At 37.5% G+C, this 27,933-nt stretch overlaps 4 protein-coding genes across 4 annotated transcripts; 1 reads left to right on the forward strand and 3 right to left on the reverse strand.

The window, feature by feature from the left end:
- Positions 1-6,307: 6,307 nt before the first annotated feature.
- LOC137579831 (ATP-dependent RNA helicase DDX42) lies at positions 6,308-9,139 on the reverse strand. Its single transcript, XM_068293657.1, is given in 3 exon segments — positions 6,308-6,870; positions 6,872-8,814; positions 8,880-9,139. Coding segments are annotated over 3 exon segments (2,502 nt in total). The 5' UTR covers positions 9,013-9,139; the 3' UTR covers positions 6,308-6,444.
- A 126-nt stretch (positions 9,140-9,265) lies between these two features.
- On the forward strand, positions 9,266-9,939 carry Blos4 (biogenesis of lysosome-related organelles complex 1 subunit 4). Its single transcript, XM_068293659.1, has 2 exons — positions 9,266-9,472; positions 9,545-9,939. The coding sequence occupies exons 1-2, from the start codon at positions 9,323-9,325 to the stop codon at positions 9,881-9,883; spliced, it is 489 nt and encodes a 162-aa protein (XP_068149760.1). The 5' UTR covers positions 9,266-9,322; the 3' UTR covers positions 9,884-9,939.
- On the reverse strand, positions 9,924-11,402 carry LOC137579832 (nucleolar protein dao-5). The gene is made up of 2 exons (XM_068293658.1): positions 11,281-11,402; positions 9,924-11,164 (listed from the first exon to the last, which is right to left on the reverse strand). Exons 1-2 carry the CDS (start codon positions 11,290-11,292, stop codon positions 10,115-10,117), a joined length of 1,062 nt encoding a protein of 353 aa, XP_068149759.1. The 5' UTR covers positions 11,293-11,402; the 3' UTR covers positions 9,924-10,114.
- A 14,633-nt stretch (positions 11,403-26,035) lies between these two features.
- On the reverse strand, positions 26,036-27,863 carry Faa (fumarylacetoacetase). The gene is made up of 4 exons (XM_068293823.1): positions 27,701-27,863; positions 27,176-27,393; positions 26,503-27,104; positions 26,036-26,445 (listed from the first exon to the last, which is right to left on the reverse strand). The coding sequence occupies exons 1-4, from the start codon at positions 27,785-27,787 to the stop codon at positions 26,099-26,101; spliced, it is 1,254 nt and encodes a 417-aa protein (XP_068149924.1). The 5' UTR covers positions 27,788-27,863; the 3' UTR covers positions 26,036-26,098.
- Between the last annotated feature and the right edge of the window lie 70 nt (positions 27,864-27,933).

Below are 27,933 nucleotides of genomic sequence, written 5' to 3' on the forward strand. Positions count from 1 at the left end.
AAAACAAAAACAAATTAAATTCAATGTGGTAGTTAAATGAATCTTCAACAAAAAAAAAAAAAAAAAATATATAAAGCATTTTTTTCTCAATGTTATCGACATAAACAATATAAATATATATATATATACATATATATAAAAACAAACCTTATTGCTTAAAATTAAAAACGAAAAACAAAAAATTGTAGGGGTCAGGGGTCAGAGAAGTGATGAGTTTTTAATTGGATTCTAATGTCAGATAGATAAAATATCATTGGATAAAGTAAGTTAATCCAACTAAGACCCATTTAAAGTTAGCAAAAGCAAAAAAACAAAGCTTGGTTCGAATTTTCAATTTCAAAATTAGTGTTAATTGGTCATCAATATATATACATATATATATATATTTATTTTTTTTTTTTTGGGGGGGGGTCAATTTACAAAAAGCAAACCCAAATCACTTCAACGACTTTCCCTTAAAAAAAAAAAAAAAACAGACACTAAAAAAACAATAAAAAAATTAAGGAAAATAAAATGCGTAGTGGTTTCATTGTCTCTTTGACAAGAACAACAACAACAACAAAACAAAAATATATATATATATATCTAGGAGTTGTGCCTGCAATTTGTTTTTTGTTTTTGAATGAATCAAGCCCAAAAGGAAAAATCAAAAACAAAATTTATGACAATTTCCAGGGTATCCAAAAAACAATTCCACGCATACACACACACACACACACACACACACTAAAAAAACAAATTTCCTCATTTTTTTTCTCGCTTCTCAAAACACTTTACAACCAAAAACCACAAAAAAAAAATGGCGCAAAATGTGATTTTATTTAAAATAAAATTACAAATTAACAAAAACAAAATGAAAAAAATAAGAGAAAACAAAACAAAAACAACTGTACATACGCAAGTATTTAAAACTAATATAAATAATAAACACACACACACATATATACATATATATATATATATATATATATATATGCAAATGTATTGATATATATATGTATATATATATAAATATATATTGAAATTCTTAGTGGCATAAGTTGTGTAATTTTAAATGAAGAGAAAATCGCAAAAACAGAAACAAAAAAAAAAAAAAAAGAAAACAAAAAACATGAAAATAAAAACACAGAAATAAAACCTAAATCAGTTGAAGTTTTCTTTTTGTTTTTTTAAATTTTTACTTAGTTGGCCAACATTTTTGAGGTCATGAAAGTGTTCGAAAGTTCAAAAGGTGTCCTGAAGCACTTGGAAGGCAGCTGATCAGAATCCTGTACTTGTTCATCGCTTCAGATTTTCAAAGGAAACTTTCAAAGGGAGTTAAATTTCTTTTTGTTTTTAATTTTTATACCCTTGCAGAGGGTATTATAAAATTGGTCAGATGTTTGTAACGCACAGAAGGAGACGTTTCCGACCCCATAAAGTATATATATTCTTGATCAGCATGAGAAGCTAAGTCGATATAGCCATGTCCGTCTGTCCGTCTGTCCGTCGGTGCGTACGCGTTTTACTCAGCCATCTTAAGAGCTATCGGGATCAAATTTTTTTGGGAGCTTTTTTTTTACCCGGGTGAGATAAAGTATGAAAATCTTTGGGATCGGACTACTATATCATATAGCTCTGGAACAAAAATTTTTACAAAAATTGGAGTATCCCCATGAAATTTACCAATATAATAGAATTTGATATAAAATCTCAGATCCCAAAATTTGACCCTGATCGGATAAATAGAACACAAGTTACAGTCTATATAAATCGGTTCAATCGCTGCCGGCAGCTCTGCTTGCTGCCTACTACGTCATCATCAAATCAACAGAGCACATGCATACACACACAGACGCAACGCTACATAAACTGTATGTGTATGCGTGCGTTGCTTTGCTTAGGGAATGAGGGAAGAAGAAGAACAAATTGTACAGAGTAAAATTGTTTTGTTTGTATATTAATGAATTGAGTTGCAGAAAACAAATTTTGAACATGTGAAATTATTATTGTCAAGGACTGCAAGGGTATATAAACTTCGGCATAGCCGAATTTAACTTCTTTGATATTTTTTTTAATCTGCCATCTGAAATTTGCCATTTTGTTATTTTTTTTTATATATGTACATATAGGACATTCCTGAATCTGATTAAATTTACAAATAAAACAGATAGCCCGGGGCAACTTTGACCGCGTCGAAGTTTGTATACCCTTTCAAGTATTTGGTTAATCTTTACTTACCTATTAGACATCAAAGTGGAAAAACATTTTATCTAAAGAGACTTATCTTTGCGAAAGAAGGACCTACAATCTTAGCATAGCAAATAACGAAGGTATTGACAAAAGTCACTGTTTACCACCGATTGTTCCTATGGGACCTACCTGATATAGTGGTTCGATCCGGCTGAATCAGAGATATACAAACTGTGCAGTATAAACGAGCCTAAATGCAATATTTCAAATCTGTTCTTATGGTCCATGATGAGTTAGAAGAATATATATACTTTATATGGTCGGAGATTCTCTATTCTATGCGTTCCACACTTCTGACTAAAATGAATATACCCTTTTTGGAAGAGTATACGAAACGATAAAAACATAAGATCAATTGAAACGAAAAGTAGGCCTTGTGTTTCTTCTGTCATTTTCATTTTCAATACCCAAGATCCGTTTTGGATTCATTTCAGTAACAAATCACACAACGATGTGAACACATCGAAGATTTTCGGTAAAAAATATTAAGAAAAAAAATAATAATGAAGCAAGTAAGTCGACTCGTCGACTTGGGTATACCATACACCTGGTGAAACAAATATTTCAAATTTCGAAGACCAAATGTATGTCTATTAAATTGTTTTTACATGTCTTATACTATGTGCTATCTCGCTCACTCTACAAACACACGAGCACTCTAGCGCCGCCACTAGCCAACGTCCAATTCTGGCCTTGTGGACCGCGTAGTAAAATACGTTCATACGCATATTTTACATGTTTCTAGTCCGATTTCAATAAAATTTGGTAGTTTGATAGAAATAGATAAGAATAATTAGTCTGCCGAATTTGAATGCGATAGTCAAAAAAATACAGGAGGAAATCGGTTTTTTCTAAATTATGGAGGCGGAAGTGGGCGTGGCAAAATGTGAAAATATCTAAATTCTCCGCGCATACTATGCCAGTATACATACTAAATTTGATGACTTTAGCTTTGTTAGTTTTTGATAAAATCAGTTTTGTTTAATTTACGGGGGCGGAAGTGGGCGTGGCAAAATTTTTAAATAGCCAATATCTGCGCGTCTATTAAGCTAGTCTACATACTAAATTTGATGTCGGTAGCTATCATAGTTTTTAAGGAAATCACTTTTATGTAAATTCCGGGGGCGGAAGGGGGCGTGGCAAAAAGTTTAAACAATTAGTTTCTGCGCGCTAACTAACCGAGCATATAAACCAAATTTGATGTCTCTAGCTATTATACTTTTTAAGAAAAACAGTTTTGTGTGATTCCTGGGGGCGTAAGGGGGCGTGGCAAAAAGTTTGAACAGTTAATTTCTGCGCACTAACTAATCGGGTATACAAACTAAATTTGATGTCTCTAGCTGTCATACTTTTTAAGAAAAACAGTTTTATGTGATTCCTGGGGGGCGTAAGGGGGCGTGGCCGAAATTCCAATTAATGCTGAACATGTGCATACTACACGAGTATACATACCAAATTTGGTGGCTCTAGCTCTTATAGTCTCCGAGATCTGCGTGTTCATACAGACGGACGGACGGACGGACGGACGGACGGACGGACGGACGGACGGACGGACGGACGGACGGACAGACGGACATGGCTAGATCGACTTGGCTGTTGATCCTGATCAAGAATATATATACTTTATAGGGTCGGAGAAGCTTCCTTCTGGCTGTTACATACATTTTGGCGACTTTAATATACCATTTCACCCTATGGGTGTATGGTATAATAAACAAAATTAAATAAAACATAAAAAAGCAACAAAAAGACACATATCCAGGTAAGTGAGAACAATAAGGATGAAGGAAATGGAAACTATAATACCAAGTTTCAGGCAACTCTGAGGACCTCCGAGGCCCCTGAGGGCCTCCGAGGCCCCTTTTCTTCAGTCCCTACGATTAACCGCGCCCAGACTTACGTGGCCGAAAGTGAAGTGTAACTTGCACCACGTTTGAAAACACTTGGATACCAAACATATGATAAAGCAACAGAACTGGGCGATAGTCAGCCGTATAAATTTATTGCCCATGTCTGATGAGGACGTCACCGAGATTCGCGTTAACGAGCAAGTCGAGATCTGGATGGATGTGCAGAGTGCCGATGTGCTCAAAGAGCGCAATCGCTTTAAATACTTTTCTGGATGATCTAGTTTTGGGATTAGAAAAGACTTTTATAGAATTTACACTTTACACAACACACAAATGAGTTCGAGCATTCCATCAGGCTACAATAGTTCCAAAGACGAGACGACCAACACAAACGGCCTCTTTTTTGGCAGAATGGCCACATAAGAGGGCCGCCGGCCATTTTCCTCAATGGGTTCCATTTCGAATTCGTATTCAACGGGGCGCGGTGTGGCTTTTTTGTGGACCTCCATGCCGCATGCCTCCACCATGGGTACATCTCAGGAGAGGAGAGCTCAATACCAGAAGACTGGCTGCCGTCAGATGACCGTAACTCCTTGCTTGAGCAGTGAATGGAATGGAATGCAATGGAACGGAAACTACTGCAATTCGTCTTGGAACTACTTGGCCCAAAATGATGTCGGAACACGAAGAGATCCTTTTTAAATCTTAGTTCTATATCAAAAAGTAAATATAGTGAAAAGTAAATTTTAAATTGAAGTGGGAGGAATGGGTGTAAGGCAAAAGCGACAATTTGCATTAGTTAGCAGGGATAATATATTTTATGCCTCTATAGAATTCCTCTTCCTTCGATATCTACCTAAGTCAAAGGACATTCAGCATGAAAAGGCAAGAGGAAAATGAGAACTATGCTGTGCTGACTGCCTTGAAATCACAAAATCAAAAGTCACTGTTTTCGACTGATGGATCAAACTTGGTACATTGATCAACAGTTTCCCAAATGGCTTAGAAAAGGGAGGGACCTTAATTCATTAACGTATTTTGTTAATCTTTCCTTTCCTGTATAGCCGTCAAAATGGAAAAACGGCCTAAACTCTTAGCATGACAAAAGTCGCTGTTTTCCAACCTATGTTTCCTATGGGTGCTGTATGAGATAGTCACCCGATCTTAATAAAATTTGGCATAGTTTATATTCAGAATCAATTTAGTGTTACCCGAAAAGTGGAATTTCGGATAAATTAATTGATGACCTTTCAAGTAGTTTTGGACTAAACGATTTATTTTAATGAACAATGACTCATTTATGTATATACCATGCACCCATAGGGTGAAATCGCATACGACCCCATAAAGTATATATATTCTTGATCAGCATCAACAGCCGAGACGATCTTATCATGTCCGTCCGTATGAACACCTGGATCTCAAAGATAGTCATATGAGCTAGAGCCACTAAATTTGGTATGTAGACTCGTGTAGTATGTACAGGTATCGAGTTTATTTCGAATTTTCGCCACGCCCCCTTACGCCCCCGCAAAACAGATAAAACCGATTTTCTCAAAGACCAAACCAGCTATTGATATCAAATTTGGAATGTATACTGGCTTAGAACACGCGCAGATCTAGGTTTTTCCAAAATTATGCCACGCCTACCTCCTCCCCCGAAAATTAAAAAAAACTGGTTTTCCCGAAAACTAACAAAGTAAATGTCACCAAAATTGGTACGTAGATTTGCTTAATAATCACGCAGATTATGATTATTTAAAATTTTTACCATGCCCACTTCAGCCTTCATAATTTTGAAAAAAACCAATTGCCTGTCCCAACTTTTGGACTATCGAATCCAAATTCAGCACACTAATTAGCTCAATTAATATCTACCAACCCACCAAATTTGATCAAAATCGAATTAGAAACATGGAAAATATACGCGTAAACGCGTTTTACTATGCGGTCCAAGAGGCCGAAGTTGGCCGTAGGCTAGTGGCGGCGCTAGAGTGCCCATGCTCGTTTGTTAGAGTGAGCGAGATAGCATATGCTATGGTGCATGGTATAAGGAAGTCGGCGTACGAAGGATAACAACAGCAAAGAATCCTTGGTCGTTGAGATTGATGGCCTCGGCAGGAGTTTCGTCCTCTTTACTAATAAACTTTCCTGTTGGCATTACATTAGATTTTGCCAATTTTATTCTCTGAATGGAGATCATCCCAAAATTAATAGAAACTTCATTGAACTTTAAAAGAAGAGAATTTGAATTATTGCGAAAGTATAGGTATTTCTTGTAGACTTAAAATTGATTTTCAAATTGAATACACAGTGAAAAATAAATTGAAAACTGTTTAGTTCGGAGTTAGTTTAATGAAATTTAATTCCAACGACTTTTCTTGGCACGCTTTGAATCCTGCGAAGATGTTGATGACGATGAGCACTGGTTTCCAGTCGACGGAGGGGATGATGATGATGATGATGGTGGCGGCGGCGGGGGCAGGGGAGCAACAAACGCCCCCGTTTCTGGCAAAGTTTGCTCCCATGTGCGATCGCTGGAGGCACGAAACTGGTTGGTATATTGGGAACGGAAGGCTTCCCGCATTGCGGAATATCGATCTGTAGCTGGTCCACCTGATTTGCTGATAGCACCCGAAGAGGAAGGTGAGGTCGTGGCCAATGATGATGACGATGTTGATGAGGACGACGACGACGATGATGGTGGGGCAGAAGCAAATGGATTGGAAGGATTGCCTCCACCACGCTCCCGATAACCCAAGCCCACGTGAGTTGGCGTTACCTTTTTTGCCCTTACCCTGTTTGAAGCGTGAACTTCTAAACCATGAGGATTTCATTGCCAATTCGAGTAAATCGCTGGGCACTGGCTGATCCGCTCCCTCGAGATTGCGTACCAAATGACCGGCGAATTCCTTATCCTTCTCAGTTACCAGTGTATGAGCATTGCCCTTCTCACCAGCACGGCCCGTGCGTCCAATGCGATGGGTGTGGGTATCAATGTCTCGGGCTATATCATAATTCACCACATTTCGTATATGTGGTATATCCAATCCTCTCGCAGCCACATCGGTGGCTATTAAAATGTCGCATTCTTTTCGTTTGAATTGCATAATCACCTTGTTTCTATCCGCCTGATCCATGTCACCGTGCAGCAGGAGGCAATTGTATTCCTTGACCAACAGCTGATGGGCCACTGTTTCGGCATCGGCTTTCTTGGTCACAAAAATGAGGCAACTGCCCTCCGCTAGGAATTTAACCAAATGGCAGAGTAGCCAATTCCATTTCTGCTGGGGATTGGGCAGGACATAGACCGCTTGAGTAACATCTTGATTGGCCTCGTTGAGTTCACCCTGAACGATTCGTATGGGATCAGTTAGCACGTCACGAGCCAGACGTTCAATGCGTCGCTTAAAGGTGGCCGAGAAAAACAGCGTTTGACGATCCGGCCGAACATGTTGGCAAATGGAACGCACTTGGGGCTCAAAACCCATATGAAACATACGATCTGCCTCATCCAGGACTAGGAAAGTAACTCGCCTCAAATTTGTGGCCTTCATCTTGACCATATCGATCATCCGACCCGGTGTGGCCACTATGATCTCAGCGCCCTGCTCCAGAGCCTTGCTTTGCTCCCATTTGGATCCGCCGCCGTAACAGCAAACCACCCGAAGGTTATAGACCTTTCCAAAACGTTTCGCCTCGTTGTAGATTTGTAGGGAAAGCTCCCGCGTAGGTGCTAGGATCAGGCCGATAGGTCCTTCGCCTGCTTTCAGCTCTCGCTGATCCATCAGATGCATCAACAGTGGCCAGATAAAGGCAGCCGTTTTGCCTGATCCCGTCTTGGCTATTCCAATGATATCTCTGCCGGCCAAGGCGCAGGGCACGGCCTGCGCTTGTATGGAGGTGGGTTGAGTGTATTCTGCTTTGCGTACTGCCTTGATCAGCTGATCATCGAAACCAAAATGGCCAAACGAGGTCACCGGTTTGGGGGGCGACGGTCCGGACACTTTGACACCGAGCGTGTTCCTTAAATCTCTCACCTGATCGTCGGTAAGAGCGGAGATCTCTTCATGCTCGACATAAAAGTTTTTCTCGAACGGTTCGTATTCAATTTCCGAGTGATATATCATGGGCAGTGGATCGATATCTTTTTTTTTTGGTGGCGCTATAGGATTTCCATCCTCATCGTATTCCAATTCCTGATCTGAGCCATCATCGTTCGCAGCCGATTTAAGGGGATTTGCCTCCATGTAGCGATAATAGCTCTCCTCATCATCCTCATCGTCAATATCTGTTCGCTTCGTGGTCGATTGCTTTTGAAGCTGCTGTGGTTGCTCCTGTTGCTTCTTCTCCTTTTCCACTTGCTGTTGAATTCCCGCCATGAATTGTTCTAACGGATCCTCGTCATCGTCGTCATCATCATTATTATGCTTATTCCTATCATCATCATCATCATCGTCATTGCGGCTTAGACGAGATGGTGGGGATCCGGGTGATCCAGGCGCTGGTATATACGCCAGTTCCTCATGCTGAGGCTGTCTGCTCTGATGCTGCTGTACAGGCTCATCGTCATCATCGAAATAGTCATCATCCGTATGCTGCTTGCGTTTCCCCACGAAATTCGTAGAATTGGTGTATTGACTAATGGAGTCCAGTGTGGAATAGCCATACTTGGATGTGCCGGCAGTAGGGCCGCTACCTCCTCTGCCTGCTGCAGATCTTCCTCCTGCTCCTTTAATGGGGGGTTTAATTCAAATTTTAACAGCCATGGGCATGATTTCTACAACAACAACAAACCTCCTCCACCCCCACGGTAGCCGCCGCTTAACATCGGTGGCGGCGGCACGGCATTCATATTGTTGCCAGGGCTAGCTGTCTTCGGCTTACGATACGGGTATCCTCCACCTCCTATGCCCCGGTAGTTGCTCATCTTGGTAAGCAGCACAAAACGATTTAAAATTTTGCAAAAAAATAAGTAAATTAGGGAATTCTCAAAATCAATAATAAAAAAATGCAGGCCCTTCAAAATAAAACACCGGGATGATATATAGGGTGAATAGTGGGATTACCATTGTTTGCCCCTATTTTGTAAAGCACTGCCAAGTTGCAATAACGAGACTCCCAATTGATGCTGTAACATTTTAACAGACTCCCAAATGATGCTGTTAAATTTTAACAGCTCCATCAAATGTTACAGTTTTTGGAATGTCGAAAAGGTAAACAATTAGTAAACAATAATTATGCCGTCGCCTTCAAATATTGAGGCGTTGGGGCAGGACTATGCCAAAATTATGCGTAGTGCCGATTTGGAAAGAGAGATTAACCCACTGTGCACCAATATAGAGGATATGTTAGCCCGTTTGGACGAATTTGAATCCTTATTGGCTTCAGTAAGTTATATGAAATTTTTTGCATTTGATCCACCTTACCTGTTGCTGCTCTTCCTTTCCACCATCAATCAGGTTCGTGCCGAGTCCAATGGCATAATGGCCAATCATGTCTGCAGCATATTAAACTTTGGCGAGAATTTCCAAGAACTTCAAACCCGCATAGACAATTTGGAGCTAATGGTCGGTCAAGTACAGGCAAATCTCAATTTGGTGGAACATTCTGTTGATGTTGCCGAGCAGGAATTGAATGTAACCGACTATAGTCTAAAGGGATTGCTTCTAAAACCGCTTAAAGCCAAGTTGACAGGCTCTGCGGATGGCTCTCAATCGAGTCAACTGGCAAAGAGCAATTTAGTAGACGGGGAGTTCCAAGCGGTGCCAATTTTCAAATCCGATGACTACTTTTGTTAAGAGAAGGGCTCTGAGATGTCTGATAGTTTAAACAATTAAATGGGGTTAGCAAACAATTTTGTTCATTTTTTTTTCTTCTGGTTTATATATTTACACAATATTTATTTCTTTTATTGATGTTGCTTAACGGATTTGTTTATATTAGAAAACGTGATCACGTTAATTAGGGGATAAGTAAGGGTGAAACGGCGCTTGCGTAATCTGCCGAAAGTTGGTTCGTCTAGGGACAACCTACTCGCTGCTTTCCTCGGAACTGGAGTGGGCGGCGGCGGGTTTTGTGGTAGCGGACTTCTCCTGTTGGTGGAAGAGTTCAGCCACTGGCTTGGGACGATGACGGAGTGGGAAAGCCGAAGTACTGCTACCCTCGTCTGTGGCTTTGGTTGTTGCCGGAGCATTGGTTGTCTTGACCTCAGTAGGCACGGGAATATCACGCTGATGACGATGCTCTGCATGCTCCTCCTTGTCTTCGCCTTTCTTAGCCTTCTCTCCGTCGCCATGATGGCCTTCCTCATGATGCGCAGCACGTTTGTGTTGCTGCTTACTGGGCTCAATCAATTCAGGCAATGGTGTTGGACCTTCTAAGTTACGATGGGGATTATGGGCCAGTTGTTCGGCTGCTATCACACTGGCGGGCTTGACTGGAGGTGGTGCGGTAGCTTCACGTTTGAATTTGGTAACGGGAGCTACAGAGGGAGCAACGGCAGGAACAGCAGCTAGCACGGGAGTCTCCTGGGGTGTCTTTGACTCCTGCTTGACTTCATCATGTCCTTCCTCATGATGGGCTTCGCGCTTAGGCTTTGGAGCACTGGTAGGTCCAGTAGTTTTCACTTGTGAATCTTGTGTCTTTGGCTCCTCATCGTGTTCTTCTAGGGTCTTGGCCACCAATGTGGCATCATCATGGCCTTCCTCATGATGAGCTTCGCGCTTAGCCTTTGGAGCACTAGTGGGTCCAGTAGTTTTCACTTGTGAATCTTGTGGTTTTGGCTCCTCATCGTGTCCTTCAAGGGTCTTGGCCACCAACGTGGCATCATCATGTCCTTCCTCATGATGGGCTTCCCGCCTGTGCCGGTGTTCGGTTGGTTTTTTAACCTCCTCCTGTTGATGCAGCAGCTTGTCAGCGTCCACAGAGAGAGCGACCTCTGCTGCTTTATCAATCTCACTAGAGGATTTGACTGGAACTTGCTCATCACGTTTCTGTCGACTTAAATGGGCAAGGCCATGGCTAAAGGCTTCAGGGGCCGGAGCAGCTTGGCTCAGGGCAAAAAAGGCCAGGAATAGAATCTATGTACACAAGAAAGATGGAGTATATGGTTTATAGATCCTTTAGCTATAAATTTATCAGTTACCGATCGAACTTTCGGTTATTGATTTTCAAAATTCCTTTTCGAATTACTTACGAATAGCTTCATTTTCGAAAGGATTCGATTCGATTCCGGAGCAGTTGCTATGTTGATCGTTTGAATACTTTAGTCTAACTAATGCTAGATACCGGCAGTCCGGCCCATTTTATTATCTAATTCCGAATCCCGATTCCGTTTGTTTGTTGTTGTTGTTAACCAGTTTGTAATTCAGTGTTAATTGCTTCGCCTAACCGAGATGGGGCTCGAAATAAGTGGGATGGCGCTATAGCTGGGCCTAGACTTGGAGATGTAGATGGCCGTGGGGGGGTGGGGGTTGTAGGTGTGCAGGGTGTCAGGTGCTAGAGTGTAGAGTGGTGGTGGGATGTGGAAGTGCATGTCGCGGGAAAACCCGTTTTTGTTTTTAATATGTATACATAGATATTATATGTATATATGTAAATATGATTTTCTCATCTCAATTTTTAACTGATATTGATAAGTCAAAGTTAATTATAAGCTAGAAATCACCTGAACAAAAACCAAACAATGTACATACATATGAATATCTATATCTATATGCAAGATATGTATATGGCAAAAATCCGAATTGAGATGAGCAATTTTGCAACCTAGACAACAAAATGGGCTCAAGGCTTAGGTCAGTCAAATGGCAACAACAACAACAACAGAAACATCATCAATGGCAAAATACTAGATTTGTATATAGATTTTTATTTAACATATTATTTATAGAGATAGAGATAGAGACAGAGACAGAGAGTTAGTCACAGTTAGCCACTTATCGCATTGTCGCAAAAAAGGGGAGCAAACTGTACCAACCAGCCAAACTGTATACTAACTATACTTAGATGATTTTTCAGAGAACTAATTTGAAATGCACATAAAATCGAAATTACGCAGCATTTTACATGCAATTACAATTTACGTAAGCTGTCAAAATACATCTAGAATAACAAAATTGAATTCATTCTAAGGAAGAGACAATAAAAAACTCCCCTCACAGCGATTAATTTTAATTGGACCGCTAATTCGTTAGACATTAATATTAATGTACATTTGTTCTAATAATTTAAAACTGATGGATATATCAGTGTCATTAAAAATTTTGAAGTATTTCTTCCCTCAAGTAGACTTCATCTCGGCGTCAATTAGATGACTTCTTTAATTTAGCAAAATGGCAAGGTCATTTCTATATTATGGAGCGTATATATGTAGCTATAGATCTCGTTTATTGACGTTAGAGCAGTTCAAAATATCGTTCTTTGGGGAGAAAATGAACACCTAATTCCCACCAACGGAGCTTCAATAAACCTTCTCTCTGACCACTGCGAATGACTGCCATTAAATATGGTATATCGATCTGGATTTATAATTAAACAACAAATATTTATTGATTTCACGAAACTAAATAGTCTACAAAAGTAAAATGGCTTACATATTAACAGGATTGAAAATAAACGCAGTTCATTTTACATGTGTTTACCAACACTGACCCCCATTTCACTGGTTGTCGTTGTTTTGAATTTTTTAACACGGAAATCTCGACAAGCTTCAGTAAACGTTTAATAAAGGCTTTTCAACTAGAAACAAAAGAAGCACCAATAATCATTCAACGGCATTCAGCATTTTATAGTCCCTAGCCATATTGTTGGGCTCATGCTGCACATTTCTACTTTTACTTCACATTTCTTGTTATTATGAACATTTTGTAGAACTTGACTTTATGAATATCGCGGGCACTTTGGTTGGTAGTCGATTGCTCACATCGATTATCGCGAAAAAGACATGTAACCTTGGGAAATTGAGCAGTTTAGGGAAAAGGAGAATGTAAAAAACAATTTTGTGAGAGAAAGATGACGAATTGTTCAAACATGGAATGTCTGGCTCTACTACAAACGCTAATAGTTCCGAAAGTCTTTTGTAAATGGGTTAGACTTTTCAAAGCTTTCGCTTAAAATATTGCAAACAAAAGGGGAAAATGTCATTTAACTTTCTCAACCGCCCCCATAAAACGGGGAGCTAAAAGAGTGAGGATACGGCGAAGTGGCAAGGCGTGTCACAATGATCACTGCAGTCGGATTTTTCAAAAACTCTGCCACATATGGACAGTGACTAAAAAAACTCAATTAGCCAAAAAGACAAAGTTGAGTATGTAATTTCAAGATGGCATCATATCCCGGCTGTCGGAAAAGTAATGTGCAATTTCAGTTTCACATTTCATATTGGTAGTATATCTCAATTTTTTTTCCATCTGTAAGATGCCAGTTATTTATGAATTCTGTTAAATATGTACACAGATATCGATGTCAGTATTTTTAAGTATCGATTGTTAGTATTAAGTGAGTATGTGGAAAATATTGGGATGTGGCCTAAGGCCACACTGGAAGTAAGCTGTTTCTTCCTACGGTGACGCTCGAACGAGCTAGACGCACTAGCTGCGAAAAATAAAATAAATCGTTTGCCATCGCCAAATTGACTATCGTTTTAGTTAAATAATTGGCATTTTGTAAATTGAGCTTATCTTTTAAATTGGTAGAATACTAACATTTTAAAATGCCATTTTTTTTTTTTTTTTTTTTGATTTAAAATTAAATACCACAACACGTTGAGTATTATAGCTTTTCCTTGTGAAAAAATTTCAAACCTAAACAGTAAAAATCTTCCGATTTCACCATACTATTTGGCACTTTGTTCGCCAGCGCCATTGCATTCGTTGACGAAATACAAGATGCTATATGTTCAGCATTGACAGATAGTGCTTGGTGGCTGAAGGGGAATGCAGAAACGCGGAAATGCTTTCTGCCGTTATCTAATGTTAACGGTGATAAATATTTCTGAGTATGAGGTGGCCACAAAAAAAATTTAACGAATTTGTTGGAGGCAAAATTTGGAGAGCCCTTCGCAAAATATGCTAGCCCCATAAAAATGTTAATATGGAGGACCTCTGCAAAGAATCTGGGTGGAACTTTATTTGCGAAGTTGTCAGAGAATCTGGGTGGAACTTTATCTGCGAAGTTGACAGAGAATCTGGGTGGAACTTTATCTGCGAAGTTGACATGGATGACCTCTCCAAAGAATCTGGGTGGAACTTTATTTGCGAAGTTGACAGAGAATCTGGGTGGAACTTTATTTGCGAAGTTGACAAAGAATCTGGGTGGAACTTTATCTGCGAAGTTGACATGGATGACCTCTCCAAAGAATCTGGGTGGAACTTTATCTGTAAAGTTGACAAAAAATCTGGGTGGAACTTTATCTGCGAAGTTAACAAAGAATCTGGGTGGAACTTTATCTGTGCAGAGCAGCATACTTGATCCATAAAGGGGGCCTTTGAGTTGTGGATATATGTATCCGAATGGTACTGAGAAGGACACTCAATTTACAAATTTAAAACAAAAGATTTAAACATTTAAGAATTTGGGTGGAACATTATCTGCGAAGCTAACAAAGAATCTGGGTGGAACTTTATCTGTGCAGAGCAGCATACTTGATCCATAAAGGGGGCCTTTGAGTTGTGGATATATGTATCCGAATGGTACTGAGAAGGACACTCAATTTACAAATTTAAAACAAAAGATTTAAACATTTAAGGATTTGGGTGGAACATTATCTGCGAAGCTAACAAAGAATCTGGGTGGAACTTTATCTGTGCAGACTTAAACATTTGTTAAGATGCGCTTTAAAGCAAAATTGAATTAAGAACGCCAATGCTGAAGAATGCAATGAACAAGTGAGCACTTTAAATTTTAAAATATCATTTTAAAATATAATTTCAGTATATAATTTTAAATTATCATTTTAAAATATCATTTTAAATTATCATTTTAAAAAATAATTTTTTTTATTTATCATTTTAAAATACTTCCGCACATGTTAAAGTGACGTCTTTACTGTGCAAACTTTAAATTCAAAATGCCAAGAAGAAATTGCAGGGATGTATGGGTATGCTTGCTTGGCGTCGACACGATGTATTTATCGGAACAATGGTGACACATGAAACGATGACACTATCGATACTTTTAAAAGTTGGGCACTATCGAGCCGACCAAGTATCGAGGAACGTGTGGGTTCCAAAGTTAGTTAGTTTTTTTTTAAACATCACTGAAATATTTTTTGCGTCTCAAATTGACTTTGGTTAAAATCAGCGTAAAAATGACAGAGAGGGAGTTATGTGAACGGCAATGCTATTTATTTTCAATTTTAGTCAAAAATGATTTGATTTAAGGGGCATTTTTTTTTTTTTTTTAAATTGAGGCCAAAGTTTAAACTTTTTGGGAAACAGTTTGTTCTATTTTTACTGAACCTTCATCTTTTTCTAAAGGTTTAAGAGTTAGGTTTGGTTTTTTTGTGTGAATTTTAACGAAATTGTGTCTGACAGAGGGAAACTCTTCTACTTTATTTTACAAATTCACTTTTCGTGGGTACACATAATGGTATGGAAAAAACGGGTTCGCGGTAAAAGCGATGCAGGACTACAGGATCATCCGAACGAAAAAAAAATTTAAAAATAAAAATGCCCCCAAAAGCTAAAAGATATTCCGTAGTAGGGACAAAGCCTTTTTATCCAATATTCTTCACTACCTGGCCAATTTAATGTTGAATCATTATAAAAAAATTTGAAAAATGCCAATGGTCAGATATATGATTTAAGTTTTTTAAAGACACAAGCATTTTCAAGGAACTCCAACCAGTTTGAAATAATAAGACGAATTTAAAAGAGTTCCGAGTTGGGCAAGGAGACAAGTGTAGATTTAAGTGATTGGAGTCGGGTCCCGATTATATGTGATGGCCGGCGCCAGAATCATGTAGTGACAGTGAATTTAAAAGAGGTCCGATTTGGGCAAGGAGACAAGTGTGAATTCAAGTGATTGCGGTCGGGCCTCGATTATATGTGATGGCCGGGGCCAATATCATGTACTGACATACGAAAAGTACTTATGTGCGATAGTATTGGATATAAAACATGAGATGCCAATACAGAACACAGTTACAGCCAATATAAATCGGCTCTGCTCCAGCGCTGCCTGCTGCCACATATGGACAGTGACTAAAAAAACTCAATTAGCCAAAAAGACAAAGTTGAGATGTAATTGCAAACCTAAACAGTAAAAATCTTCCGATTTCACCATGAGCCGTCGCACGAAGAACGGGACAGAAGACATAGTCCTGCCACGATGTAAAATATAAATATTGGCGTGGTATAATTATAACGAATCCTTGCAGTCGGATTTTTCAAAAACTCCGCCACATATGGACAGTGACTAAAAAAACTCAATTAGCCAAAAAGACAAAGTTGAGATGTAATTGCAAACCTAAACAGCAAAAAATCTTCCGATTTCACCATGAGCCGTCGCACGAAGAACGGGACAGAAGACATAGTCCTGCCACGATGTAAAATATAAATATTGGCGTGGTATAATTATAACGAATCCTTGCAGTCTGATTTTTCAAAAACTCTGCCACATATGGACAGTGACTAAAAAACTCAATTAGCCAAAAAGACAAAGTTGAGATGTAATTGCAAACCTAAACAGCAAAAATCTTCCAATTTCACCATGAGCCGTCGCACGAAGAACGGGACAGAAGACATAGTCCTGCCACGATGTAAAATATAAATATTGGCGTGGTATAATTATAACGAATCCTTGCAGTCGGATTTTTTCAAAAACTCTGCCACATATGGACAGTGACTAAAAAAACTCAATTAGCCAAAAAGACAAAGTTGAGTATGTAATTTCAAGATGGCATCATATCCCGGCTGTCGGAAAAGTAATGTGCAATTTCAGTTTCACATTTCATATTGGTAGTATATCTCAATTTTTTTTCCATCTGTAAGATGCCAGTTATTTATGAATTCTGTTAAATATGTACACAGATATCGATGTCAGTATTTTTAAGTATCGATTGTTAGTATTAAGTGAGTATGTGGAAAATATTGGGATGTGGCCTAAGGCCACACTGGAAGTAAGCTGTTTCTTCCTACGGTGACGCTCGAACGAGCTAGACGCACTAGCTGCGAAAAATAAAATAAATCGTTTGCCATCGCCAAATTGACTATCGTTTTAGTTAAATAATTGGCATTTTGTAAATTGAGCTTATCTTTTAAATTGGTAGAATACTAACATTTTAAAATGCCATTTTTTTTTTTTTTTTTTTTGATTTAAAATTAAATACCACAACACGTTGAGTATTATAGCTTTTCCTTGTGAAAAAATTTCAAACCTAAACAGTAAAAATCTTCCGATTTCACCATACTATTTGGCACTTTGTTCGCCAGCGCCATTGCATTCGTTGACGAAATACAAGATGCTATATGTTCAGCATTGACAGATAGTGCTTGGTGGCTGAAGGGGAATGCAGAAACGCGGAAATGCTTTCTGCCGTTATCTAATGTTAACGGTGATAAATATTTCTGAGTATGAGGTGGCCACAAAAAAATTTAACGAATTTGTTGGAGGCAAAATTTGGAGAGCCCTTAGCAAAATATGCTAGCCCCATAAAAATGTTAATATGGAGGACCTCTGCAAAGAATCTGGGTGGAACTTTATTTGCGAAGTCGACAGAGAATCTGGGTGGAACTTTATTTGCGAAGTTGACAAAGAATCTGGGTGGAACTTTATCTGCGAAGTTGACATGGATGACCTCTCCAAAGAATCTGGGTGGAACTTTATTTGCGAAGTTGACAGAGAATCTGGGTGGAACTTTATTTGCAAAGTTGACAAAGAATCTGGGTGGAACTTTATCTGTGTAGACCAGCATACTTGATCCATAAAGGGGGCCTTTGAGTTGGGGATATATGTATCCGAATGGTACTGAAAAGGACACTCAATTTACAAATTTAAAACAAAAGATTTAAACATTTAAGAATTTGGGCGGAACATTATCTGCGAAGCTAACAAAGAATCTGGGTGGAACTTTATCTGTGCAGAGCAGCATACTAGATCCATAAAGGGGGCCTTTGAGTTGGGGATATATGTATCCGAATGCTACTGAGAAGGACACTCAATTTACAAATTTAAAACAAAAGATTTAAACATTTAAGAATTTGGGCGGAACATTATCTGCGAAGCTAACAAAGAATCTGGGTGGAACTTTATCTGTGCAGACTTAAACATTTGTTAAGATGCGCTTTAAAGTAAAATTGAATTAAGAACGCCAATGCTGAAGAATGCAATGAACAAGTGAGCACTTTAAATTTTAAAATATCATTTTAAAATATAATTTCAGTATATAATTTTAAATTATCATTTTAAAATATCATTTTAAATTATCATTTTAAAAAATAATTTTTTTTATTTATCATTTTAAAATACTTCCGCACATGTTAAAGTGACGTCTTTACTGTGCAAACTTTATGCAGAAACGCGGAAATGCTTTCTGCCGTTATCTAATGTTAACGGTGATAAATATTTCTGAGTATGAGGTGGCCACAAAAAAAATTTAACGAATTTGTTGGAGGCAAAATTTGGAGAGCCCTTAGCAAAATATGCTAGCCCCATAAAAATGTTAATATGGAGGACCTCTCCAAAGAATCTGGGTGGAACTTTATTTGCGAAGTTGACAGAGAATCTGGGTGGAACTTTATTTGCAAAGTTGACAAAGAATCTGGGTGGAACTTTATCTGCGAAGTTGACATGGATGACCTCTCCAAAGAATCTGGGTGGAACTTTATTTGCGAAGTTGACAGAGAATCTGGGTGGAACTTTATTTGCAAAGTTGACAAAGAATCTGGGTGGAACTTTATCTGTGTAGACCAGCATACTTGATCCATAAAGGGGGCCTTTGAGTTGGGGATATATGTATCCGAATGGTACTGAAAAGGACACTCAATTTACAAATTTAAAACAAAAGATTTAAACATTTAAGAATTTGGGCGGAACATTATCTGCGAAGCTAACAAAGAATCTGGGTGGAACTTTATCTGTGCAGAGCAGCATACTAGATCCATAAAGGGGGCCTTTGAGTTGGGGATATATGTATCCGAATGCTACTGAGAAGGACACTCAATTTACAAATTTAAAACAAAAGATTTAAACATTTAAGAATTTGGGCGGAACATTATCTGCGAAGCTAACAAAGAATCTGGGTGGAACTTTATCTGTGCAGACTTAAACATTTGTTAAGATGCGCTTTAAAGTAAAATTGAATTAAGAACGCCAATGCTGAAGAATGCAATGAACAAGTGAGCACTTTAAATTTTAAAATATCATTTTAAAATATAATTTCAGTATATAATTTTAAATTATCATTTTAAAATATCATTTTAAATTATCATTTTAAAAAATAATTTTTTTTATTTATCATTTTAAAATACTTCCGCACATGTTAAAGTGACGTCTTTACTGTGCAAACTTTAAATTCAAAATGCCAAGAAGAAATTGCAGGGATGTATGGGTATGCTTGCTTGGCGTCGACACGATGTATTTATCGGAACAATGGTGACACATGAAACGATGACACTATCGATACTTTTAAAAGTTGGGCACTATCGAGCCGACCAAGTATCGAGGAACGTGTGGGTTCCAAAGTTAGTTAGTTTTTTTTTTAAACATCACTGAAATATTTTTTGCGTCTCAAATTGACTTTGGTTAAAATCAGCGTAAAAATGACAGAGAGGGAGTTATGTGAACGGCAATGCTATTTATTTTCAATTTTAGTCAAAAATGCTTTGATTTAAGGGGCATTTTTTTTTTTTTTTAAATTGAGGCCAAAATTTAAACTTTTTGGGAAACAGTTTGTTCTATTTTTACTGAACCTTCATCTTTTTCTAAAGGTTTAAGAGTTAGGTTTGGTTTTTTTGTGTGAATTTTAACGATTTTGTGTCTGACAGAGGGAAACTCTTCCACTTTATTTTACAAATTCACTTTTCGTGGGTATACATGATGGTATGGAAAAAACGGGTTCGCGGTAAAAGCGATGCAGGACTACAGGATCATCCGAACGAAAAAAAAAATTAAAAATAAAAATGCCTCCCAAAGCTAAAAGATATTCCGTAGTAGGGACAAAGCCTTTTTATCCAATATTCTTCACTACCTGGCCAATTTAATGTTGAATCATTATAAAAAAATTTGAAAAATGCCAATGGTCAGATATATGATTTAAGTTTTTTAAAGACACAAGCATTTTCAAGGAACTCCAACCAGTTTGAAATAATAAGACGAATTTAAAAGAGTTCCGAGTTGGGCAAGGAGACAAGTGTAGATTTAAGTGATTGGAGTCGGGTCCCGATTATATGTGATGGCCGGCGCCAGAATCATGTAGTGACAGTGAATTTAAAAGAGGTCCGATTTGGGCAAGGACACAAGTGTGAATTCAAGTGATTGCGGTCGGGCCTCGATTATATGTGATGGCCGGGGCCAGAATCATGTACTGACATACGAAAAGTACTTATGTGCGATAGTATTGGATATAAAACATGAGATGCCAATACAGAACACAGTTACAGCCAATATAAATCGGCTCTGCTCCAGCGCTGCCTGCTGCCGGCAGCGCTGCCTTCTGCCGGCAGCGCTGCCTTCTACGCCATTGGTCGAAATGAACAGAGCAGCAGACCACAAACCACATACATTGAAAAATTCGGACTAATTCCCCTCTTTTCTTCCACGTTAAATCGTTAGAATTGATAAGTATGTCTCTGTCTTTTTAAGCGACAGAAGAGTGCCGATACATTAACTTTACTGCACTTTTTTTTTTTTTAAAGACAAAAATTAATAATTTATACGAATCAAACGGCGGAAAATATTGCTTGCCACGTGCGCTTCGTGCTCACATCGGCATGCAACACGAGCAATATTCTCTGTCCCTCTCTATACCATGGAAATTTTAAATTGCTTCCTTTCTCTTTTTCTTCCACGTTAAATCGTTAGAATTGATATGTATGTCTCTGTCTTTTTAAACGACAGAAGTGTGCCATTACTTTAACTCTCTGCACGTTTGCTTTCTGACAAAAGAGGAAAACAACAATAACATCACCATCTCACTCAGACGGAAAATTTCCATACAGATTTTAAATTTTAAATTGGCTCCAAATCTAAAGTTGCGTCTAAATCAAAAATTTGTGGTGATGTACAACTTCTTTAAAGATATTAAACGTCTATCTTTAATATTTAAAAAAATTAAACATCTTAAATGTATGCCCCAAAAAAACGGACTTTTCTTTGTTCACCAGTAGGAAAAACGGATAAAGCTATGGGAACCATTTTTATGGCTATTATTTGAATACAATAACCAACAAGTTATAGAAATTATTCCATTAGGTTATTTACGAGCCGAGAAAATCAGAACTAAAATTAAAAAACAAAAAAAAAAAAAAAATTAAATTCGTGTGCGCGACTGTCCATATAAAGTTTTTTTTTTAAGTTTAAAATTATATATAAAAGGGCGATTAAAAAAATGCGTGTCCAAAAATGCGGTGCGCACAGGTCTTGAATTGATGGTAGACCAAATGAAAATGACTTCAGTTGCTTGAAATCCATTTGACAGTGTTAAGCGTCACTAGTGCTGGCAATAACTTCGATCTAATAACGATAAGTCGATTTTTTTTTTTTAAAGTATCGATGCTACTAACTTTTAGATATCGCCATCACTAGATCATAATTTAGCTTAAATAGCTTTTTTTCCAGCCAAATTTGGCTGTTTCAAAAATGCTATTGCGGAAAAATTTGTAAACGTCGGGCAGCGGGAATTCTAGCTTTATATCAAAGTTAAATTTTCGAATAATTTCCATGAAAAATGCCCACCTATGAAAATTTGTACACTAAAAGGTTCGGGAACGAAGTATACAAATAACGAAAGATTTAATGAATTGCTAACACTGCCTTGGTCAAATGCCGAAAATAGGTTTTTAGCCAAGTAAATTTGGTAAAATTCAAAATACGAAACAGGATGAATGTTGAAATAAAAATATAAAGCATAAGGTCCATATTTATATATATGTATATGTTTTTAAATTTATTATTTTACAGCAACACACAAGCTGTTTTGATTACCAACTACCACCGAGCTGTCTAACTTAAATAGAACAGAGAGAATATTATCCGAGCGATAAGGAAAATATTAACAAAATAGTATTGAATGAAAAAACAATATTTAAAAATCAGTTTTTTTTAGCTGTTTTCTTAAGTCGTTTAGCTGTTTTGGCCTAACAAAAAATGACATCACTGCGCGGAGTATGCCAAGTTTTTCATTTTAAAGTAGGACCAGTAGATGGGCCGCACGGGCCTACCGTCGGCTGGTGGCGGCGCCTAGAATGCTCAAGTGGTTGTAAGAGTATACGCTCTCGCCATGTTCAATTGACAGGTGTGGATTCTTTAGCGCAGCGTAAAGTCTTCACTGCCGATCGCTTCGTTGATATTATTTGATGGTATTGGTATGAGATGGACGACGACGGAGGTTTCTTTGCAACGTTTGCTTCGCTCGTGGACGCCATAACAACACTTTATAAGTTCTTTAAAATCTTTATCTGAAACAAACTGCAAAACAGATTTCCTATTAAATTAGGTTTTTTTTTTTGGACCGGGCGATATGAAATATGTCCTTCACCAATGGATTGGAACATTAAACTATTTTTTATAACGTTTAAAATCCAATAAACAACTCAGAAATAAGAAATATGTGTATATACATATATATTTTTTTAATAAAAACTTTTTTTTATTACTCGGTAAGGCAAAAAAAAAAGTATGTTCAGATTTTTATGTATACATATATCATAAAATAAATCGCCTAGAAAAATTTTCGGAAGGGATTTGTCATAAATACATTAAAAAACAATGAATTTATTTATTTCGAATGATGGCATTTATTTTCTTTTAAATACGGCAAGAAATGAATGATTTAAAAACGTGATGGTAACACCGTTATCGATTCTTTTAAGCTAAATTAATCGATAGTTTTTCAAATGTAAAAATTATCGATTAAATCGATGGTCCAATCGATGGGTCTTCCAGCTCTAATTTATGTCTGCCATGGGGCTATATAACTGAGACACATTGGAGAGAAAATTTAGTTTATCTCGGGACTTCAATGAGCAAACAAGTTTTAAAACTCAACTGCTCCGAACTAAATAGACTTTAAAGCATCTATTTAGGAAGTCAATTTTTCTTTTTAAAGCAATTTGCCACTTAAACCCTTAAATTTTTTTTTATTTTAAATAATGCAAATTGCATGGGCAACAAAGATTTTGTCCCGTTATACCATTATATAGTGGGGATTTTCTTGTTGTTCAGATCATTGTTACCTAGCCCTGCCGTTTTTGTTCCCCATTCATCATCCTAACTAAAATGGGTACTCAAAAATGAAAAAGGACATTTGATCATAATATCATATTTGATGCTAACTGCTAAAAAAAAAGAGTCAGTTTTCTGGTAATACATTTGTGAAGGTGTCTTAGTCTTTGACAAATACCTAAGTAAAATGGCTTTTTTTGCAAGACATTAAAACGTTATTTAAATGGGAAACTTATTCCATTGGAATTTCTTTCGTGTATAGTTACATATCAACTCTTTTGTCCCGTTATACGATGATATAGTGGGGATTTTCTTGTTGTTCAGATCATTGTTACCTAGCCCTGCCGTTTTTGTTCCCCATTCACCATCCTAACTAAAATGGGTACTCAAAAATGAAAAAGGACATAAAATAAAATAGTCAGTTTTTGTATCTGAATATAAAATAAACACGTCGTATATGTTTTTTTTTTTTCAACAAAAGCAAGAATTTGAATTTTTATACATAGAAAATAGGTATAAGTGCATTTCACTTTTAACTTTTCCTATTTTCTGATTATTTTTACTTAAGAATTTTTAATGGTCTCCCTCATTTTTTGAAAACTTGTGAATTTTTTTCGTGTTTAGTTACATATCAACTCTTTTGTCCCGTTATACGATGATATAGTGGGGATTTTCTTGTTGTTCAGATCATTGTTACCTAGCCCTGCCGTTTTTGTTCCCCATTCACCATCCTAACTAAAATGGGTACTCAAAAATGAAAAAGGACATAAAATAAAATAGTCAGTTTTTGTATCTGAATATAAAATAAACACGTCGTATATGTTTTTTTTTTCAACAAAAGCAAGAATTTGAATTTTTATACATAGAAAATAGGTATAAGTGCATTTCACTTTTAACTTTTCCTATTTTCTGATTATTTTTACTTAAGAATTTTTAATGGTCTCCCTCATTTTTTGAAAACTTGTGAATTTTTTTCGTGTTTAGTTACATATCAACTCTTTTGTCCCGTTATACGATGATATAGTGGGGATTTTCTTGTTGTTCAGATCATTGTTACCTAGCCCTGCCGTTTTTGTTCCCCATTCACCATCCTAACTAAAATGGGTACTCAAAAATGAAAAAGGACATAAAATAAAATAGTCAGTTTTTGTATCTGAATATAAAATAAACACGTCGTATATGTTTTTTTTTTTTCAACAAAAGCAAGAATTTGAATTTTTATACATAGAAAATAGGTATAAGTGCATTTCACTTTTAACTTTTCCTATTTTCTGATTATTTTTACTTTCTTAAGAATTTTTAATGGTCTCCCTCATTTTTTGAAAACTTGTGAATTTTTTTCGTGTTTAGTTACATATCAACTCTTTTGTCCCGTTATACGATGATATAGTGGGGATTTTCTTGTTGTTCAGATCATTGTTACCTAGCCCTGCCGTTTTTGTTCCCCATTCACCATCCTAACTGAAATGGGTACTCAAAAATGAAAAAGGACATAAAATAAAATAAAGAGTCAGTTTCTGTATATGAATATAAAATAAACATTTCGTATATGTTTTTTTTTTTTTCAACAAAAGCAAGAATTTGAATTTTTATACATAGAAAATAGGTATAAGTGCATTTCACTTTTAACTTTTCGTATTTTCTGATTATTTTTACTTTCTTAAGAATTTTTAATGGTCTCCCTTATTTTTTGAAAACTTATGAATTTTTTTTCGTGTTTAGTTACATATCAACTCTTTTGTCCCGTTATACGATGATATAGTGGGGATTTTCTTGTTGTTCAGATCATTGTTACCTAGCCCTGCCGTTTTTGTTCTCCATTCACCATCCTAACTAAAATGGGTACTCAAAAATGAAAAAGGACATAAAATAAAATAAAGAGTCAGTTTCTGTATATGAATATAAAATAAACATTTCGTATATTTTTTTTTTTTTTCAACAAAAGCAAGAAAAAAAGGACATAAAATAAAATAAAATAAATCTTTTGTCCCGTTATACGATGATATAGTGGAGATTTTCTTGTTGTTCAGCCGGATCGGACCACTATATCATATAGCTCCCATACAAACGCCAAAGTCACGAACAGTGACTTTTCTCAATAACTTCGTTATTTTCTGTGCTATTATCGAAACTTAATATTAGAGAGTTTATTACGCCTATAAACTACTGTGCCAAATTTGATTAAGATCGGATGACTATATCGTATAGCTCCCATAGGAACGATCGGTGGAAAACCGTGACTATGATCAATAACTTCGCTATTTCCTATGATTGTAGGCCATTCTTTCGCAAACATTGATGGCTAATAGGTAAGAAGAGAGTTACCAAAAAAGTTGCAAGGGTATACAAACTTTGACGCGGTCGAAGTTAGCACCGGCCCTCTGGTTTTAATAGTACCCTATTCCGTTCTGCCACACTACATTAGCCGAAAAGAGCTATATTTAGCTAGAACCCCGCTAAAAAACTTTAATGTATTTTGTGAACTACAAATTAAATCGTTTGGTGCCAAATTTATGTAGTTTAAACCCATTCTGGGCCCGAGTCTATTAAGTAAACATTTACGGAACTGGTTTAAGTCCACTTTTATTTATACAAAACGATATTATGGTTCATATGAGGGGAATTGCCGGCTATTGCTGCACTGGATGAGCTGGCAGAACTTGTCCAGCGCATTCACCAAATCCTATACGCAAACCGTTCTTCTCGCAATGTCCTCGGATAATCACTTCATCGTAGTCCTGCAAGAATTTACGGGATTTGCCATTCTGGAGATCCAGAGTCTTTGTACCACGCCAACATAACTCTAGCAGTGAACCATAAGAATCGGCAGTCTCACCACTTATGGTACCAGAAGCCATCAAATCGCCGGGACGTAAATTGCAGCCAGTCACTGTGTGATGAGCAATTTGCTGCAATGGCGTCCAATAGAGATGTTTGAAGTTGGAGTTGGATATTAGAGTTTCACTCTCATTAGCGGCTGTTATAAGAGATCAGTAAATTAAATGTTTCAGTCTCAAATGTTGGGGCATCTTACGTTTCAGGGACACTTGGAGCTGTATATCAAAGTTGAAGGGCTGACTTTGACGCAAATAGGGCAGCACTTCTGGCTCTTGGGGAAAATTGTCCAATAGGAATGGTTTTAGGGCAGCTGTTGGCACTACCCAAGGGGAAATGGTTGTACCCAAGTTCTTGGCCGTAAATGGTCCCAGTGGCACGTATTCCCACTTTTGAATGTCCCTGGCACTCCAGTCGTTCATTAGGGTGAAGCCAAATACATTTTTCCAGGCTTCATCCACAGGAATCGATTCACCCAGCTGATTTCCCGGACCACCGATGAAAAATGCCATCTCCAATTCAAAATCCAATAGTCTACAAGGCCCAAAAATTGGTTTCTCAGCCCCATCCGGTAACGTCTGACCCAAGGGCCGACGTATGGGAGTGCCTGAGACAACAACTGAACTGGCACGTCCATGATATCCCACAGGCAAATGGCGCCAGTTGGGCATAAGAGCATTCTCGGCACCACGGAACATTATGCCCACATTTGTGGCATGATGTATGGACGAATAAAAGTCTGTATAGTCGCCAATCTGGGCTGGCAAATGAAGACTAATCTCTTTTTGAGAAACAATGGCTCTGAAATAAAATCCAGGCAAATGCTGAAGTTAAAAATGGTTCAGTTTGCCTAATCCAATTGAGGGACTTACACTGCTTTGAGATCCAGATTCTGATCCAGAACGGAACCCTTTTGCAAAAGCTTTTGGGTTTCAGCCCTCACTATGTCCCAAGCTTCATGGCCCAAGCTCATCAGCAAGTTCAAAGTTTCCGATTGCATGCTTTGTTGCACTGCAGTGGGATAGAGATGGGCGACAGCTTTCAAGTCCAGAACATGCTCTCCAATCGCCACACACAGGCGATGAGCTTCCTGAAGGATGGAGTAAGAAATGGACAAATATTACGAGCTTATCAACATCAAACAGCAGATGTTAACCGTAAACTGAATTAGCATATTGTTTGTGTAAACAAACTAGTTTAGTTCTATGATTTATGCAAATTTTATACACAAAAGTGGTTTCCCTCTACATATGTACATATGAAAAACAAGTGGCAACATGTCTAACTGGCTCAAAGTCACATGTATTAAGAATAATAACAATCTAGAAAAATACCTAAAATCCAGTCAAGTTCACGAACTCTTCACACCTCAAGTCTCAAATGTCAAGAGAACTTACATTGTTTTTGGTTGAGAATACCGCATAGGGTAAATTTTCCAAGGGAAAATCACTGCCCACCGGGACTGGAACAAAACTTTGAGACATTTTCAAAGAATTTAAAATGAGATTATTGTATAACAAACTAAACAGAATAACAGAAACGAACGTAAAGCGTCGAGCCAGGGCGATAACTGAGAGTTTATAAGAATTTTCAGACTTTTATATAGGAGAAGCAAACCTAAAAATCATAA

Source organism: Drosophila tropicalis, unplaced genomic scaffold (genome assembly GCF_018151085.1).
Source record: "Drosophila tropicalis isolate 14030-0801.00 unplaced genomic scaffold, ASM1815108v1 contig_805, whole genome shotgun sequence".
In the NCBI taxonomy this organism is placed as follows: Eukaryota; Metazoa; Arthropoda; class Insecta; order Diptera; family Drosophilidae; genus Drosophila; species Drosophila tropicalis.